This window comes from Mirounga angustirostris, unplaced genomic scaffold (assembly GCF_029215605.1).
Source record: "Mirounga angustirostris isolate CCGP_5_RB_7025 unplaced genomic scaffold, mMirAng1.0.hap1 SCAF_17, whole genome shotgun sequence".
NCBI classification, from domain to species: Eukaryota; Metazoa; Chordata; class Mammalia; order Carnivora; family Phocidae; genus Mirounga; species Mirounga angustirostris.
In genome coordinates, this window is record NW_026991725.1 from 25575075 (window position 1) to 25592996 (window position 17922).

General features: G+C 52.4%; 1 protein-coding gene and 1 long non-coding RNA gene across 3 annotated transcripts; one reads left to right on the plus strand and one right to left on the minus strand.

Annotated features, from left to right (window-relative positions):
- Positions 1 to 1780: 1780 nt before the first annotated feature.
- LOC123854018 (uncharacterized) lies at positions 1781 to 7294 on the minus strand. The gene is made up of 2 exons (XR_006793235.2): positions 6332 to 7294; positions 1781 to 4961 (listed from the first exon to the last, which is right to left on the minus strand). It is a non-coding gene; the product is annotated as an uncharacterized LOC123854018 (long non-coding RNA).
- On the plus strand, positions 4959 to 17475 carry IGFBP4 (insulin like growth factor binding protein 4). Of its 2 annotated transcripts, none has more exons than XM_045888950.3 (4): positions 4959 to 5757; positions 13280 to 13437; positions 14185 to 14319; positions 16254 to 17475. In XM_045888950.3, exons 1-4 carry the CDS (start codon positions 5409 to 5411, stop codon positions 16386 to 16388), a joined length of 777 nt encoding a protein of 258 aa, XP_045744906.1. In that variant the 5' UTR covers positions 4959 to 5408; the 3' UTR covers positions 16389 to 17475. The 2 variants fall into 2 exon arrangements, with proteins under 2 accessions (XP_045744906.1, XP_064438722.1); XM_064582652.1 differs by lacking the exon at positions 4959 to 5757 and adding an exon at positions 7178 to 8980.
- The last annotated feature ends 447 nt before the right edge of the window (positions 17476 to 17922 follow it).

Here is a 17922-nt window from a genome sequence, read left to right on the forward strand (position 1 = left end):
ACCGTAGGTTAGTTTTGTCTGTTTTTGAATTCGATAGAAATAGAATCCTACGGTAGTAATCTTTTGCTCCCTTTGTGAGCGTGGCTCAGGGCACTAAGTCTGTAGCAGGTAGTAAATACATTTGGCTTAAGTCTTGGCTCTGTTAATTACTAGCTGTATGCCCTTGAGTGAACCTCATCACCTTTCTGGGCAGTGACAGAACTCTCAAAGCACCCAACATCATTCACTTGGCTTGTCTCCTACACAGGCTTTGGCTAATGAGAAAGTGATTCCACGGGTGCCAATTGGCTTGGAAATAGTGCAAACTCTGGAATGTTGGGAGCCATGCCGGCGTGGGGCCTAGGACCATGCAAAAAGACTCCAGAGGTTCTAGATTCCTAGACTGCCCAAGCTGGAAGGGGGTACCCAATTCAATGAGTTCCCTGCCCCATTTTACAGATGGAAAACTGAAGCTAAGGAAGGAGAAGTGGCCACAAAGGAGCAAGTAGCTGAGCTGGTTGGACTGGAAATACGAAACTGAATCCTGGCTAGTCCAACTACAGATGGGCTCTCCTCTCCCCTCTGTGCATCCTCTGTCTGGACGTTCATTTCTGGAGCCACATGACCTGAGGGAAGGACCCAGGCTCTAGCCTCTGAACCAGACTTCCCCTGCATTGTAGGGTCTCTATGGAGATCCTAGCTCTCTTGATCTGTTCTCTCCAAGTATGGGGCCCTGGTGCACAAGAAGGCAGCTGTACTGATGTGCTAGTGCTCAGCCCACACCTGGAGTGACTGTGGAGGATGCTTCCCTGGGGTCTGGATCAGCAGACACGGAGGGGAGTTGAGCTCCCTACTCAGTGTGGGCACTGTGGGAAGTCCAGGGCAGCCCGGGAGGGGCTGGGAAGCCAAAGTTATGAGGAAGCCTGGGGCCTATTTCCATGCCACTGCCTCCTTTACTCTGCCCCCTCACACCAATCTTGCACTCTGTACCATAGTCTTTTGCCCTTGGCATTTGTTTAGAATACTTCTGACAGCTATTTTGGAGTCTATAAAACATAAAACATATAAACTCTGGAGCCAGACTGCCTGGGTTCAGTCCCTTGTTCTACTTACTTGTGTGACTTAAGTAAGTTACATACCTTTCTGTGCCTTAGTTTCCCTATCTTAAAAAGGGGATAATGATAGACCCTACTTCATGAGATTGTTGGGAAGTGCACCCGTGAAGCACTTAGAACCATGTCCAGCACATGGCCCATGCTCATTAAGTGTTAACTTTCATTATTATGTATACTTGCCTACTCCATCAGACAAGATAGTCTCTAGGGCAAGCCCATGAGCTTGGGGGTTCCCTGAGGGCAGGACTATCAATTCTCTAAGAAGACCAGACTGAACCCAGTAGAGGTGTGAAACCAAACCAACAAGGGAGCTAATTAGACTCTAAACAACAAGCCAACCAAGTTGTGGGCTGGAAAAAGTGGGTGGGGAGTGGGGATTTTTCTCATTTCTCCATCAGGAGCGTCTTCGCTGGTGCCCTGGGTGCCCAGGAGCTTAGGGACAGACAAGGATGTGAGACGGAAGCAGAGGTTCTTTTTCTTTCTTTTTTTTTTTTTTGAGATTTTATTTATTTATTTGACAGAGAGAGAGAGTGAGCACAAGCAAGGGGAGTGGCAGGCAGAGGGAGAGGGAGAAGCAGGCTCCCCACTGAGCAGGGAGCCTGATGTGGGACTCGATCCCAGGACTCCGGGATCATGACCTGAGCCAAAGGCAGATGCTTAACCAACTGAGCCACCCAGGCACCCTCTTTTTTTTTTTTTTTTTTAAGTTTATTTTATTTTTCAGTAATCCAGCATGGGACTGGAACTCACAACTCTGAGATCAAGAGTCACATGCTCTTCCAAGTGAGCCAGCCTAGTGCCCCACAGAGGTTCCTTTTCCGGTGGAGCCTTGGGCTGGAAAAGATGACAGGGAAGGAAGGCCATGTTTCTATCTCTGGGGGCTCCAGGACGTGCTCTCAGGCCTCAAGGAGGCAGCAATCAGGTGGAGAAAACCAATGAGCAGCATCTGTACCCCATTTCTTGGGTTCCAGAACGCTTTCTTATCCATTATCTCATTTTCTCTTGCAATCATCCTGTGGGGTAAGCCCAATTATCTCTTTTGCTCTTTGTTTTTTTATTTTTTATTTTTATTATATGTTTTTAGGGTTAGTTATATCTTTGTTTCAAGAGCATGTAAAAAACACTGGAGAACTGAACTCAGAATTTTTTTTTTTTCTCTTTTTAAAATGGATGAAATGACCCTTCAAGACATTAAGTGGGTATCCAAGGTCACACAGCTCTTAAGTGACTGTGCTGCAACTTGAACCCAGGTCCTCTCACTCCAAATCCTGTGCCCTTTATTTAGCCTATCCCCAGACACCAGCAAGCCCAGGGGGGACACTAAACCCAGTCCTCTGAGAGCCTCCATTCTGCTGAGGGAAACAGGTCCTGCCACCGGGGGCTCACCAGGGGCCCGGTGGAGAATTATAGTTTCCTGCAGGGTGGGATAGGGTGGGATAGCAAACACTCAGCGCCCCCTGTAGGCTGGGCAATTTGCACAAGCCACTCTCTCCTCCTCACCCTTCTTTCTTTATCACAAAGCCCTATTTTCGAGGTAAGGACAGTGAAGCTCAGAGTAACTTGTTTCAGGTTCCCCAGTGAGTCTAGTGGCAAAGCTGGGATTAGAATCCAGGTTGGCCTGATGTTAATACCTGTGCTTTTTCCTCCAGCATGGAAGATGGTTGGCTCATGAGTCACCTTCTCTGTGAAGCTTTTCCATGCCTTGGATGTAGAACTGACCACTTGTGTATCTGGGTCCCCACAGTGCCCCACATGGATATCTCCCAGGGCACTTGCACACTTCTTAGGCTTATTTTATTTTTATGCCTGCCTCCCCTCACTAGACAGTGAGCTCCTTGAGGGCAGAGAGTCATCTTGGCCATTTCTGTGTCCTCAGTATGTAGCACAAAGCCTGCATACAATCAGCGTCCAGTAAATAGGTGTTGCATGAATGATGGGAAGGTGCTTGGATGGCCTACTTATATCTATTTTCCTGCTTCCTTGGAATTATCCTAGACAGTGATGTTGGGGGGTGGGTGCGCACCAGCAAATAGATCGGGGATGCTGGGGTAGAGGTCTGGGCACCTGTCTCACCTAGAAACCTTTCTGGATTTCCCACACCTGCACTCATGCTTCACCTCCAGGTACTTTTTTGCTTTCAGTCCAGCCTCTCCTGCACTCCTTCCTCCACCTCCCAGCGCCTTTAGCTCTCCCAGGTTTGCTGTCTACGGGGCAAGTCTGGTGTTGGTATCAAAACCATCCTTTCTGGTCCCATTTTACTCTCATAAGAGCTTTAAGAGGCAGGATTGGTGGAGATGACCTTACCTCTATTTTAGAGTTAGGGACATTCAAGCTCTAAGGAGTGGTGTCCAACTTCATACAATGAGTTGGTGGCAGAACCGGGTTCAAGATGATGGAAGGTGGGGAGAGGGCTGGGGGAAGTTTTCTGAATCAGGGACAGGCTGGGCTTCCCCCAGGGACGTGAGGAACCTGGCTCTGTTTTCCCTGCTCCAAAAAAGAAGAGACCCCAGTATGTCTGTGAGATAGATGGCAGGGAGAGAATCCCAGAATCTTGTCCCCCGCCAGAACTCTCCAGACCTTCTGCAGTCTTGATGATTGCCAGTAGGTGCCGTCAGTTTGCAACTTTTTGGTTCTGTCCCTACACTTTCAGCTTCCAGCCCCTCTCTTCCTCATATCACCTGGACAGTCTACACTGGAGAAGGTAGGAGAGGGCCTAATTGCTGTGAGACTGAAATGAAAAACTGCTGCCCTGGGAGAGGAAGCAGGAAGCGGGAAGAAGGAAAACGGTCTCTGATCTGCACTTTGGCTTGGCTGCCTTGCCGCTTTCTAGGCTAAGCCAAGCCAAAGATAAATAAATAAATAAAATAAGATTAATAATAATAAAAAAAATCCACACTGGGCCACCGATTGTGCCCTGACACGCACTCTTAGCCTGAAACCAGCTCCAGGACAGCAGAAGCCTTTGTGTGGAGAATGGGTGAGTACTGGGAGACCAGAGAGAACCTAGGAGGTGGGTCTCTGCTCAAATGTTACTCTAGGGTCTCTCCGGATCCCAGCAGGACTGAGGCAAGGGGCCGGGGAAACAGGCACCAATAAGATCTCACAGAGGGCCTAGTCAGCCCCAGGCACTAGCCCAAATAGCAACACCAGCTGAATTAGGAGAAGGCACCCCTCCCTCGAAATGCTTGACTGCCATCTGCTGGAAAACTGTCATAACAGCTACACAAACCTACAATGACCACGAGAGAAATGGTGCCCCCTGGAGTTGTGCGATGCACAATTTGCACACTGAGAGTGGCAATCTCCCTAGCCAATCCTCCTCTGGGGAGGGAGTCGGGCAGTAGAAGCAAACATCCAGGAAGGAAGAAGAGGCTGGGCACCTCCTTCTCCAGGAGTTCGGTGGATTCAGTTCTCAGGAAGGCAGAGTGGACCAGGACCCAGATGAGCCCTGGGGAGATAGTGCGCGCGCGGGGGGCGTGGGGGAGTTGGAAGGGCGAGTGGGAAGAGAGCCTACTAACTTCTTAGGGCCATCAGGCCCTTCTGGGTCCCTCGTTGGGTGCTTGCTTCCTTTTTCCCACTTCACCCGACTTGGTCTCCAGTGGGTGGGAGTGGGGTGGAAAGGACTCTGGCCCGGGAGACTGAATCCGCGGAGCCGGGAGTCCGGGCTAGGAGGTCGCGTTCTTGGAGGGTGGGGGGTGGGGTGGGACTGCAGCCGCCTTCGCGGGGTAGGGGAGGAATCCTCCAAGGTCGAGGGAGGGGGCCAAAGAGCAGCCCCTTGGCGTCTCCTCTTCTTTCTCTCCCCTCCCAGGCTCCGGTTCAGAGGCGCTGTCGGCGCCTGCCACGGCTTCCAAACTGCTCCGCTTCCTTCTGCGGCAGAAAAGGACTTTCAGATGTTGTAGCGGCGGCGGCGGCGGCGACTCAGGACAGCGCCCCCTCCCCCTAACGGCCGCCTCCCCCTCCCCCCCCCGCGCCCCCGCTCCCCCACCTCTGGGAAGGCGCTGGGGGTGTGGCCAGGGGCCGGTATAAAGTCCGGGGGAGCCGGTCCCGGGCAGCCGCTCAACCCCCTTCCCCCCCACCCCGCCGCCCGCCGCCCGCCGCCTGGGCCGGGCCGAGGATGCGGCGCAGCGCCTCGGCGGCCAGGCTCGCTCCCCTCCAGCCCGCTTGCTAACTTCCCTGGCTCCGTCCCTGTCAGCCCGCGGGGCTGCCCCGTCTCCCCGCGCCCTCCGGGTCGGGTCCTCCAGGCGCGCCCGGGCGCTGTCGCCGTGTGTCCCTGCTGCCAGTGTGCGCGCGCGTTCGCCCCGTCCTAGCTCGGTCATGCTGCCCCTCTGCCTCGTGGCCGCGCTGCTGCTGGCCGCTGGGCCTGGGCCGAGCCTGGGCGACGAAGCCATCCACTGCCCGCCCTGCTCGGAGGAGAAGCTGGCGCGCTGCCGCCCCCCCGTGGGCTGCGAGGAGCTGGTGCGGGAGCCGGGCTGCGGCTGTTGCGCCACTTGCGCCCTGGGCAAAGGGATGCCCTGCGGGGTGTATACCCCTCGCTGCGGCTCCGGCCTGCGCTGCTACCCGCCCCGGGGGGTGGAGAAGCCCCTGCACACGCTGATGCACGGGCAAGGCGTGTGCATGGAGCTGGCGGAGATCGAGGCCATCCAGGAAAGCCTGCAGCCCTCTGGTAAGGTGCCCCTGTCCTTGCATGCCCTACCTGGTGTTCTCCCCTCCTAGGAGCCCCTTCCCCATTCAGGCTGGCCTGGAAAGCCCTTGAAAATCTGAGTTAACGAGGAGGCAGGTACCTGGCAGGGCTGGACTGGCATGGGACAGGCTCACCCAAGGAAACTGCTGTTGAATCCCTAGCGGCCTGTTGCCACCAGCAAGGAAGACTGTCCCAGCCCTCCATCTCAAACCTCCCAAGGGTGTCTGTTTGGGAAGAGAGGTCTCAATGGTAGTCCTGGCTGCTGGTGCAAGAGTGGAACATAACCTGACCTGGTCCAGCCAGCAGCCTGCAAGTGAGCGGCCTGGGGCCAGATAACTAGAGGATGGAGGTGGCAGTGGTGGTGGCTGTCTGTTCCTGATCCTGGAACTTCCCTCATCCTGGCCACATGTGAAACCCCAGGGGTCTAAGAAGCCAGGGCTTGGCCTTTTGACATTGAGGTAGGGTTGAGTGGGACATGCAAATTAGAGGGGCTTTGGTGGTGGGGGGCATCAGAGTTGCCCCTCCCCAAAGCCCCCCCTCCCCCCAGGCAGCTCACCTTGCTGTTTGAGAGGTATTGGGAAGACAGAGGTCTCTCTGCCAGGCCTGGGCACCTCGTCCTGCACTGGTATACAGGCACCCCGCTCCTCTCTCCTGGCAGGTGTCATCTGAGGTGGCGAAGAGAAGCAAGTCTTGGCTCCCAGCCCAGAGCTGTAGAAACCTAACGGTGTGGGATAGGGAGTAGAGAAAGGAGAGAGAGAGAGGGAGAGGGGGAGACGGGAGAGCAAGAGGGGGGAGAGAGGAAGAGGGAGAGGGAGAGGCTTAGAAGGCCCTTACACTTTCTCTTTTTCCATTTTTCAGTGAGCCTCTCAGTTTCTCCTTATAATCTTTCTCAGTCTTTTGTTCTTTCTTATTCTTTTGTTATTTCCTGCTACGTCTCTCAATCTCTAGTTTCACTACCAACATTCCTGAGTTCTCCTTTCCTCAATGTCTTCCGCCTGTTATCAGTTTCTCTTTCTCTATCTTGTTCCCTTTCTGCTTTTGTCCTGTTTCTCTCACTTTCTCCTCAGCACCTTTCTGTTGCTCTTTCTCTCCGTGTCTCTGTCACTGTTTCTCTTTCTGTCTTTGTTCCTGTCTTTCTCTGTTACTTTGGCAATCTCTCTCTCTGCTTTTCTGTATCTCTGCCTCTGTTTCTTGTTCCCTCTCTGACTCTGTTTTCCTCTCCCTGTGCCTCTGTCTGTGTCTCTTTTCCTGGTGCTTGAAGCTTCCATTGTTGCACTCCGGATGCTGGGACTCCGGCCCCAAGCTTCCTGCGCTGGGTCCCAGACCGTTCCACTTCCTCAATCCTCTGCAGCTTGTTAGCGGAGGAAAGCAGGATGCAGGGAAAACAGGAAGGAGGTGGACCCCAGGGGTCTGGCCTCAGGCCTCTCTGCCCTTCCTGTCCCTAGGCAGTGAGAGATAGGTCAGCAGAAAACATTCTAGGAGAAATGCCAGCCTGGCACCCAGCACATCTGGGAAGCAGGGGGGCCGGGGGGGTGTCCCGAGGGAGTAAGGCACTGATCCTGGGGCACAGATGCTGGTGCCAGTGGGAGAGGAGGGGTCCTGGTACCAGACCAGATTGGGAGTGAGGGCTGAGCCCTTGGGCTCCCTGAGTATAATGGGACCTCTTTCCCTTCATATCTCCATCCTCCACTGTACAGTGGGTATATATCTGGCACCAGATTAGAATAGGTGCTAACCTTCTCGCTCACTGACTTGAACTCGGGGCAGAAGAGCCCTCAGAGGGTCTTGAGCACCCCCTCCTCCCTGGCTGGGTAGGAGTACCCCATCCGATAGTGGAGGAAAATCTAATCCCCTAGGGGCTTTGGAGGAAATGGTATGAAGTTTGTGATTATCCTGTGGACATCATGCAAATTGGCCTTTATGTCCCCTTGGGATTACAGGGTCCAGGTCTCTAATGCCCACTCCCTCCCTCCTTGCCTGTCCTCCACCCATGCAGGGTATGCAAAGATCTGGAGAGGGAAAGGGCAAGCCTGGAGAACCCTGGGGAAACTAGGTACCTACTCGGCAAGCTGTGTCCATGCCTTCTCACCTCCTAGTCATCACAGAAACATCCCCTGCACCATGTGAAAGGTGCCCCCTAGAGTTGTGCAACAGCCCTGCAGAGTCTCTGGTGAGACAAGATGGCCAGAGCTCAGACCTTATCTCCGCTATTCTCTCTAGCCTTTCACTGTCAATAGGCCACTGTCCCTCCTAGGTCCCAAGGCTTGGACCCTCTTGCCTTGGGAATAGTTTGGCAGAGGATATCAGGCTTCTCTTTCTGCCTTTTCCTCTTGGGGCGAAGCTTCAGCAGGTGACTGGGGGAGGACAACCACTTGGCGTGCCCCTTCCCTTGGCCTGCTATGTCCAGCTGCCTCCTATTTGCCCCAGGAGCAGGTTTCCTCCTTCCATCTTAAGCCTCTGCCCCCTAACCTCCCCATAGCCCTCCTGTCCCAGCTTTCTGAGCCAGAAAACATTGTGGATTAACGCTGCTCAGGCCCCCAGAGGTGGGGGTGGGGTGGGACATGTGCGTCAGAAGTCCACAATTCTGCATCAGTGGACTGACCCTTGACTCATGGAATCTGGGGGAGTGGACAGTGGGAAGATCAGTGTTTGGACTGGGGAGCTCCTAAACTGTGCTCTTGGGTCTCTCTGGGACAGGGTTAGGGAACAGACAGCCTGGGTTAATTTTTAGTCAACGCAGCAAATATTGTCCCCCTTACTTCAGTACTGGGAATCCAGTCATGTCATGGGAACAGGGCCTTCCCAGAAATTCTGTGCCTTGGGGGAGGTAGGGGGAGGAGCATGGCTGCTTAACATTTTTTCTTTAGTATTGGCAAAGCCAGAATTATTGGTGCCTCGGGTATCAAGAGTCTTTTCCATTTAAAGACATAGGAGCTGCAGGGATAAGTCTGTCTTCCTTCCCCTCCAACCAGTCTACTGCATTTCCTCATCTGTAAAATGGAGATGACAATGGGACCTGCCTCACAGGCTTGGGGTGTCTGGCATGGAATAAGACCTCCATTAGTTAGAGCCATGATGAAGATGGTGATGAAGAAGAAGCCGAGAAGATTCCGGTTGAAACTTAAGTTCTCCTCTGATGCTGGGATTTTGAGGGACAGTAGGGCAATTGAGCAAAGTAGGGGGACATTCAGAGGAGTTGAAAGGGGTAAGGAGGAACTTGGTGCTTTTTGCTGCTGTAAACATGGGAAGGACAGGCCAGCTTTCCTTCAGTCTGAGGAGGGCAGCATGGCATGACGGTGAGGGGGATGCCATGTGAGCCAGACCTTGAAGAAAGGGCTGGGTACCTGGCATGGGTGATCCTGGTTTCTCGAGGCTGAGTCCAGGGGAAGAAAGAAAAGGCCTTTCTTGCAGGGTACAGGGGTGAGCTGAAATGCCTGTGTCTGGGTGGCTGGGCCCACCCACCTCACAGCCTCACCCTGGGTGTCTTGAAGGGGACTGGGCCTGGAGTTGAGGAGGAATCATGGGGTTGAAATCAGGCAGCCAGAAAGAGGAAATCCTCTAGCTTTGACCATGAACTTTTCAGCCAGTGGTGCCAAAGCTGTGAAGTCTTTTCTCTCTCTGGGTGCCTTACCCTTGGTTGCTAGAGCAAAGACCAAGGTTTGCACTGTGTTTGCACGTTATTGGCCTAGCTCCAAGCAGGGGCTGGAAGAGATGACCTGGCCTACCTTGGAAGTCCCACCCCTTAAATAAGCCTTTTAGAGGTCAGGTCTAACTCGGGGGGGACCGACCCACAGGGATTGGGGTCTTTCCAGAGGGCCTCACCTGGGTGAGCAGTACCAGGTATTGAGTAAGCAGGGAAGTAGTAAGTATTTAGACAGCTTTGGAGAGTGGAAGGTTAACATTTTTCAGAGGCCCAAGGCTACGATCCTCACCCTCCCAAACCCAGCGTCTAGGGGTGGATCATGGGGTGGATCCTCAATCTGCCTGTTAAGCAAGGCTGGGCGAGGAAAAGTTACAGATTAAATGGAACGTCAACAAGCTATGGGGCAGGCAGAGTGCCCTGCCCTGGGTCTGTCTCTGCTCGGGGCAGGGTCAGAGTGCCCGAGTGCATGTGGGTGTGCATGTGTGGACCAGTGTGTGCCTGGACACATGATTGTTTGTATATGTTTGTGGTTCTTGAATCCTGGCCTGTCTGTGTCTGAGTGGGCAGATATGGATATACTCTGTGTACCTATGTCCCCATGAGAGTAAGTAAGCAGCTACTCTCCCTATCTGGTGTATTCTTCTCTAAGCTTAGACACAAGGTAGGGACAGACCGGGACCAGATCTGGAGAGTGGCAGAGCAGCTGGAAGTTGGCATGCTTGGTGTTAATGAAGGATTGATCTCTGTGGAGTGCCCTTTTGGTGGGGTAAAGCAGTCTGGCCTTGGGCAAGAAGGGTCCAAGTATGGCATTGATGAGTATCTGGACTCAAGTATGTGTGTTTTGGAGGCTTGTAGGATTCTTCAGTTCTTCAAAAAATAAAAAAGGAAACTTGCCTAGCAACAACAAAAAAGTGGGGAAACCAAGGAGGGGGAGGCCAGACACACTGCCTGCTTAGATTTCCCCAGATAATCCCCTTAGTGTGACAGGAGGCCTTATTCACACAAGAGCATAAGCTATGCTTCCAGCCTTGCCCTATGGCCCATGCAGCTCCAGGTTTCAGTGAGTGGACCCAGTTGTCCTCCCCCCCGTTTTTTAAAAGATTTTATTTATTTACTTACGAGCGAGAGAGTGAGAACGAGCACAAACAGGGGGAGGGGCAGAGGGAGAGGGAGAGAGAAAACCCCAAGCAGACTATGGGCTGAGTGCTGCAGAGTCCTACCCCTAGTTGGGGCTTGATCTCGCAACCCCGAGATCATGACCTGAGCCAAAACCAAGAGCCAGATGCTCAACTGCTCAACCAACTGAGCCACCCAGGCACCCCCTACATTGTCCTTCTTAATAATGCCTCCTAAGTTAAGGGATAAATATTCTATATATCCATTAATAACCCCCCAAGAGTTAATCATTTGTGAACTTCAACTCGTAGAAACTCAACATTGGAAAGCCTAGTTGCAGTTACATTTCTACTCTAGATCTCTCTAGGTTCTTGAGGTCTTTACCACCCTGATGCGCCATACTTGCAGGATAGGAGGCTCTCAACCTCTCCATTTGTTAAAAAACTCTTGCTTATTTCTTGAACCTGAAAACATTCTGCCTGCTTACCAAGAGAAACAAGTGCCACTGCGCAAAGTAGTGCTTCCCTTTATGGCTACGAAAAGAAAGCAAACTCAAGGAAAGACCAAAACCTTTTCCAGGTTCCAAGGGTACCCCTCAAATTAGCACCATGGACTGTGGGAAATGAGTCCTTTTGATCCCTTCCAGCCTTTTCCGGGTAAAATGGTGGTGCTTTTGTTCATGTCTCAGCTCAGCCTCTGTGGTTTCAAGATTTGGCTCTAATTCTTTTAGGTCTTTCATTTCCTCTTCCTCTCCATTATCCACCTCCAGCCTACACCCCTGAAACACTGTGCCCCCTTCCAAAAGTCTATGCTTTTGTGCAAGGTGGATGCAGGGGTAGGGATCACTGGCCAGTCTGGGCCTTTTGGCCAGAAAGGTTTCTTGGGAGGGTCTTCAGGGAAGAGCCTGTGTCCCAGATCTTTTCTCTGGTTCTGACTGAGGGTTTGGGGTCCATCTTCTTATGGCCCCCTTGACAATGCTGGTCTTCTGAAATTTACCCACATCTTTTGCTGTCCACGTCCCTGGGAGGTCTTGCTATAGTGGATTCTCCTTGGTTGACCCTTATGAACTTGATGTTGGTGCACCTGGGTGGCTCAGTCGTTAAGCATCTGCCTTTGGCTCAGGTCATGATCCCAGGGTCCTGGGATAGAGCCCCGCATTGGGCTCCCTGCTCGGCGGGAAGCCTGCTTCTCCCTCTCTCACTCCCCCTGCTTGTGTTCCCTCTCTCGCTGTGTCTCTCTCTGTCAAATAAATAAATAAAATCTTAAAAAAAAAAAAAAAAGAACTTGATGTTGTCTCTGAGACTGGAGTCCCCTCCGGACTGTCCTTCTTGGGATGTTAAATATGCAGAAGGATAGATTATATCTATCTGCTCCATTTATTCCTTACCTTTGATTCTTCTTTCTAAACCCGCCCTCCACCCATGACAAAACCTTCCCATCCTTGGTGACTCAATTTTATAAATAACCTTTGGTATGGAATCTTGACAAAGACTTTCTGAAAGTCTAGATTCCTCCTTGCCTGGTTTCCCTTTATCTACTTGCTTCCCCCCACACCACCAGAACTAGGAGAATAAAAAGAGAACTAACCCCCCAACTAAATTTGGCTAGACAGAAAAATACCATTTGACCCAGAGGCAGCTCTGGGACTGCTGCCATGCATGGAGGAACCTGCTAACTCCTCAGGAAAAAAAATCCTGACGCAAACCAGATGTAACCTTCTGTCTAGCTGCCAACATCTGGAATGCAGCGAGCTGCCAAGCCCAAGCATTTTAGAGGTGACTCTGATCAAGCCCAAGCATTTTAGAGGTCTTGCAACCTCTTTCTCCAGCTCAGCCCTATATTCCGGTTTTGGCTGCCTGGAGGTTGGAGTAGTGGTTACGGTTCTGGGACTTCTGGATTGGGTTATTCTCGAGTTCAGATAGAGTCTTCAGGGGATCCCAGGGAGAGTGTGCAGGTCCAGCCTCACCACCCCCATCTCCACATCTCCAGTGCCCTGGCTCTGGGCAATAGACATGGACTTCGGATGGTGTCTAAAATCCAAGGATGGGAGATGTGGGGGTGGGGGGAACTGAAGGGAGGTGTGAGGGTGTTTTTGGTCCTGCGGCCACACAGTGTGTGTCACACATACACACGGATTCACACTTTCACATGTAGGCATACACACCTACTCCCGCTTCTTCTCTCCTGTTCAGCCAATGGGGAGGGCCTTTTGGGCCAGATTTCTCATCACTCATGGAAATTCTGATTTTGGTCATGTGGAAGAGGGGTAGCAGAGCCAACAGATTTGAGGATCCCCTGGTTGGCTCAGCCAGATGCTGAAAAGAGCAGGAAAGGAGACAGGAAGAGAGAGCAGACAGAGTGGGGGATGGTAGCAGGAGCTGAATGGGGGTGTGTGTGAAATCTGGTGGGGAGGCCCCTGCCTGCCTTAGACCTCCCTGCAGGGCCCAGGAGACCCTCCTGCTCTCTGTGCAGCTGCAGCTGGTGACTCATCTGAGGGCTGGACTGGGTGGGGTGAGGGACAAGTCAAGGACTTTAAGAGGAATATTCTCCTGAGGAAATCCCAGGAGATTGGGGAGGAGATGAGGGTGTTGCTTTTATTCCCCCCCACCCCACCCCAAGGCCCCCTATTCTTTCCCAGAGCCAGGCTGGAGAATCTCCAAGAAGAAAGCAAGGTGGGAGGCTGGGTTGGTGTGTTGCCCTGTCCTTTCCTGGTGCTGACCTCTCCCCATCTTGGCCTGACTGCAGACAAGGATGAGGGTGACCACCCCAACAACAGCTTCAGTCCCTGCAGTGCCCATGACCGTAGGTGCCTGCAGAAGCACTTCGCCAAAATTCGAGACCGCAGCACCAGCGGGGGCAAGATGAAGGTCATCGGGGTGCCCCGGGAGGAAGCTCGGCCTGTGGTGAGGACCTCTGACCTACAAATGCACATGTGCACCGCCACCACCACTAGATCTGGATTATGTTTATTCAACAAACATTCATTGGATGCCTACTGTGTGCAAGAGGCACCCAGTATGCATCATCAGGACCCAGAGAATCCTCATTCCTTTCCTTGAACTGCCTTTCCTGTTCATCAGTTATATATATATGCAGTTGAAGTAATTGTTAAGTACTGAAATACTTCTGTATGGGTTTGTAAATAGTGGTTTTCCCAAGCCTCCTGGCATTTCTTAGCTCTTCTCTTGGATTCTCCATGCAGACTTTTTCAGTAACTAAGTGGTTAACGCTGGCCACAGCAGGGGGCCTGGAGACCCTGCCCCAGGGTCTGGCTAAGTCCTTTCTGATGGATGGTTCTGATGGATCCTGGCCTGGGTCTTCTTACCAAGTTGTTAATTGTATGATGTCAGCTATCCCTCCTGCTTAGAAATCATTCCCTTCCCAACCATCTCCATAGGTTTCCATAACCCCTTCCCCCCACAAGGTCCCTTCCATTCACACCCTTCCTTTTTAGAAGCTCTTTAGCTCAGAATCCTCTGTTCAGTGTCCTTCTGCTCTGTCCACCAGGGTCCCCTGAACCCACTGGGCCCTGCCCGGCCTCTGGGCCTTGAACCTCCTTTCTGGGCCTTGAGTCCTGATCTGACCCCCAGCTTTGGGGTCTTCCTGCCTCTCTCCCTTCTGCTAAGCAGTTTCATTTTCCCTTCCTCCAGCCCCAGGGCTCCTGCCAGAGTGAGCTGCACCGGGCCCTGGAGCGGCTGGCCGCCTCACAGAGCCGCACCCACGAGGACTTTTACATCATCCCCATCCCCAACTGCGACCGAAATGGCAACTTCCACCCGAAGCAGGTGGGTCTTCATCCCTGCTGGCTCTGTCCTGGCCTCGGCTCTTGGGGCATTCCTGGTCTCTCCACAAGATGGTGCCGGTTGGAGATCTCGGGAAGGGGGAGACCTCCCCACCCAAACCTAACCCTCTGGGTCCGCCCCCAGTCTTAGAGCCTCAGCTTATTTTCCCCACCACACTCATTTTGGAGATGAGGAAACAGGCCCAAAGTCACATAGTGAGTTAATGGCAGATCAGCTGTCCTGCCTCCCCATCCAGGGCTATTTCCATCATGTCTGGATTCACCACTTAGCACTCCTGCCAACCTCTACCTCCCAGCACTCTTTCATTCCCTGTACTGTACTCCGTCCTATGAGTAGTTCTCCTTTGCCATAGAATGTCTCAGATTTCATTTGGGGATGGAGGGGCTCAGTCATGAAGGGTTAAGGAGGAAACTCAGCCTGCCCCTTCCCCCACGCTGAGTAACCAAACCACCTGGGGTACAGCCAGGATGGAGGTGAAGCAGATCTGACAGCTGGGAATGGGAGCTTTGGACAGAAGCAGAGGGGCAGGAGAGAAAACATGAATGCAGGAACCTCCATATTCCCTCATGCCCTTGGAACATGGGCTCCTCTCATAAGCCCCCAGGAGGCTAGGATGTTCAGCAAGGTTGGCCCTCCTCAGCCCCATCTCTGACCCATGAGGGGTGGGCTTACTTGGAAGAGTGGCATATCTGGGCAGAGCCTTATGCTCGGTGTGGCTTGGGGAGTCCTGGCCTGGGTCTTTCTCCAGCTCTTTGTGGACATAGACACATACATTCTCCCACTCCGTGCTCTGTAGATAGATCCACAAAGTGGGCTGCTACTTGGCCAATAGAGGCCTAGATAGGAGGAGAAGGGCTGCCCCCAGGTCGGCAAATCCCAGGATGACATGAGGAGATTATGGGGTGGTATGCAATGAGTGCAGGACCAGAAAGGCCCCCTCAAACCAGTGCCAAACCTACTTGCAAGCTTTATCCCAACACCAATTTTATCCTTGTCCCATTTTTTAGAAGATTTTATTTATTTATTTGAGAGAGAGAGAGAGAATGAGTGTGAGCAAGTGCAGGGGGAGAGGCAGAGACACAAAGAGAGAGAGAGAATCTCAAGCAGACTCCCTGCTGAGCGGGAGCCCCACCCGGGGCTCCATCTCAAAACCCTGAGATCGGACCTGAGCCGAAACCAAGAGTTGGATGCTCAGACGACTGAGCCACCCAGGTGCCACCATCCTTGCCCAATTTTTAAAAACTTTTTTCCCCTCATTAAAAAAAATTAATAGATTTTATTTTCTAGAGCAGTTTTTTTTTTTTTAAAGATTTTATTTATTTGACAGAGAAAGAGACAGTGAGAGAGGGAACACAAGCAGGGGGAGTGGGAGAGGGAGAAGCAGGCTTCCCGCGGAGCAGGGAGCCCGATGTGGGGCTTGATCCCAGGACCCTGGGATCACGACCTGAGCTGAAGGCAGACGCTTAACGACTGAGCCACCCAGGCACCCCTTAGGTTTACAGAAAAATCGAGCAGAAAGTACAGTGTTCCTATCTACTCCCTCACCCCCAGTTTTCCCTGTTAACATCTTGGTTTAGTACGGTAGATATGCTACCACAAATTAAGGAACTAATATTGGTCCATAATTTACATTAGGGTTCACTCTTTGTGTTGTACAGTTCTGTGTTTTCTTCCCCCAGTTTTTATCCCACTGAAAGTTCTGACACTTGAGCCCTTTATCCCTAGACCAGTGCTGACCTCTGAGACAACCTTCATTTCTTGGCCAATATCTCTCTACTCCATGAGCTCAGACGGTCCGTGCTTGTGAAAGAGCCTCTGCCCTCAGAGGCCATCTTGGATCAACTGTCTGACTTGGGCTGGGCTGGGATTGGGGCAGGCTGCCTGGGGACTGACCTCTCACACACTTGTCTTGGCAGTGTCACCCGGCCTTAGATGGGCAGCGCGGCAAGTGCTGGTGTGTGGACCGGAAGACGGGAGTGAAGCTTCCGGGGGGCCTGGAGCCAAAAGGGGAGCTGGACTGCCACCAGTTGGCTGACAGCTTCCGCGAGTGAGCCCTGCCAGGAGGCAGGGGGCTCAGTGCCCCCTGCCACCCCCATCCCCTAGAGGCTACAGAGCTGACCTGGAGCCTGAGTCTGAGTCCTGGCTCTGTCTCTGACCCAGAAGTTTCCCTTCCTGTGTGTGTGTGTGTGTTTGTGTGTATGTGTGTATGTGTGGGTGTGCCCTTGGGGTGAGCCAAAGCCTAGGGGTGTCTTTGGGCTTAGATAGTCCGAGAGGTCTCAGAGTGGCAATGGGGAGCCCTGGTATGTCTCCAAATTGATCCTGGATTCATTCATTCATTCATTCATTCAGCCATCTAAAAACATTTATTGACCACATACTACATGCCAGCTCTAGTTTTTTAGCCCTGGGGGCTCTTATTTTGACTTTGTTTGATTTGGTCATGTGGGGCCACTTCCTACAAACTGAGCACTAGCTTATGGGGGAAGAGAAGTCCCATTTCCAGAATCAGAGAAAGAAAGTAGACATGTACCTTGACTTTTGTACCTTGTAGCATTGTCCTTCCCCTCGATTTAGTCAGAGGGTGGAAGCTGTAGGGCAAGTGTGGGGTGGCAGATGATTCAATGGTCAGGAGTCCCAGGCCCACTCTCAAAGATCAAGCCTGCCAGGCTCCCCTTCTTCTCTTCCCCAGGCCCCTCCAAGGGGAAGGACCTATAGAGACAAGCCCACCTTTGGGTATGGTGTGCCACCTGCTTGGTTGCCTGGCCGCCCAGACCCTGCTGTGGAGGAGGGAAGAAGGTCGGAAGAAGTCATACAGGACAGAGGGCTGGGGAGGTGGGGCCCATCTCTGAATAGTCAGGGTGGGAGGAAAGGATGCGCTATGGGACCACATGTGCCTGATGGAACAGAAGACACACATGCTGGGGGGTGAAGGACTTGCCTGGGGTCCTACTTCCTCCCCTGTTTGTGGTCACAGTCACAAAGTCACCAGGATGACTCCATCCTTCCAGTGGCTCACGGCCTGTGGCTTTGCCTCCCTCCCCATACCTCCCTGCCCTCCAGGCATTTCTGGCTTGACTGGATGGAAGGAGACTAAGAGACCTACCAGTTGGCCATGATGTCTTTTTTTTTTTTTTTTTTTTTAACAAAACAGAACAAAACAAAACAAAAATCTAGACAATTGTGTTTGGTTGATTTATTTATAATTAGAGACAGGGATGCACCAAGGGTGGGAAGGGGGGTCATAGTGTGGTCCCCAGACCTGTCCTATATGGTAAGAGGACTGCAAAGAGTCAACCAATTCACCCACCTCTTCCCTGCAGCCTCTTCCTAGGGAGCTTCCCTGTCCCCAAAGTCATGCTGTCTGTGTTCAGACTCCTGGTGGGCAAATAATGGCTTCTGGAAGGAAGGCAAGCAAGGACAGCCCTGCTGGGCCAGAGCTATTTCTGGGATCATGTGTGTGAAGCTGGAGTATGTCCTAGGGCATCAGGCAGACTGGATGTGCATCTGGATTTGATGTATTAATTTAGTGGGGGAGGCACTTCCCTGAAGTTGGGGACAGGGGGTAAACTCCAATACATTCCCCGG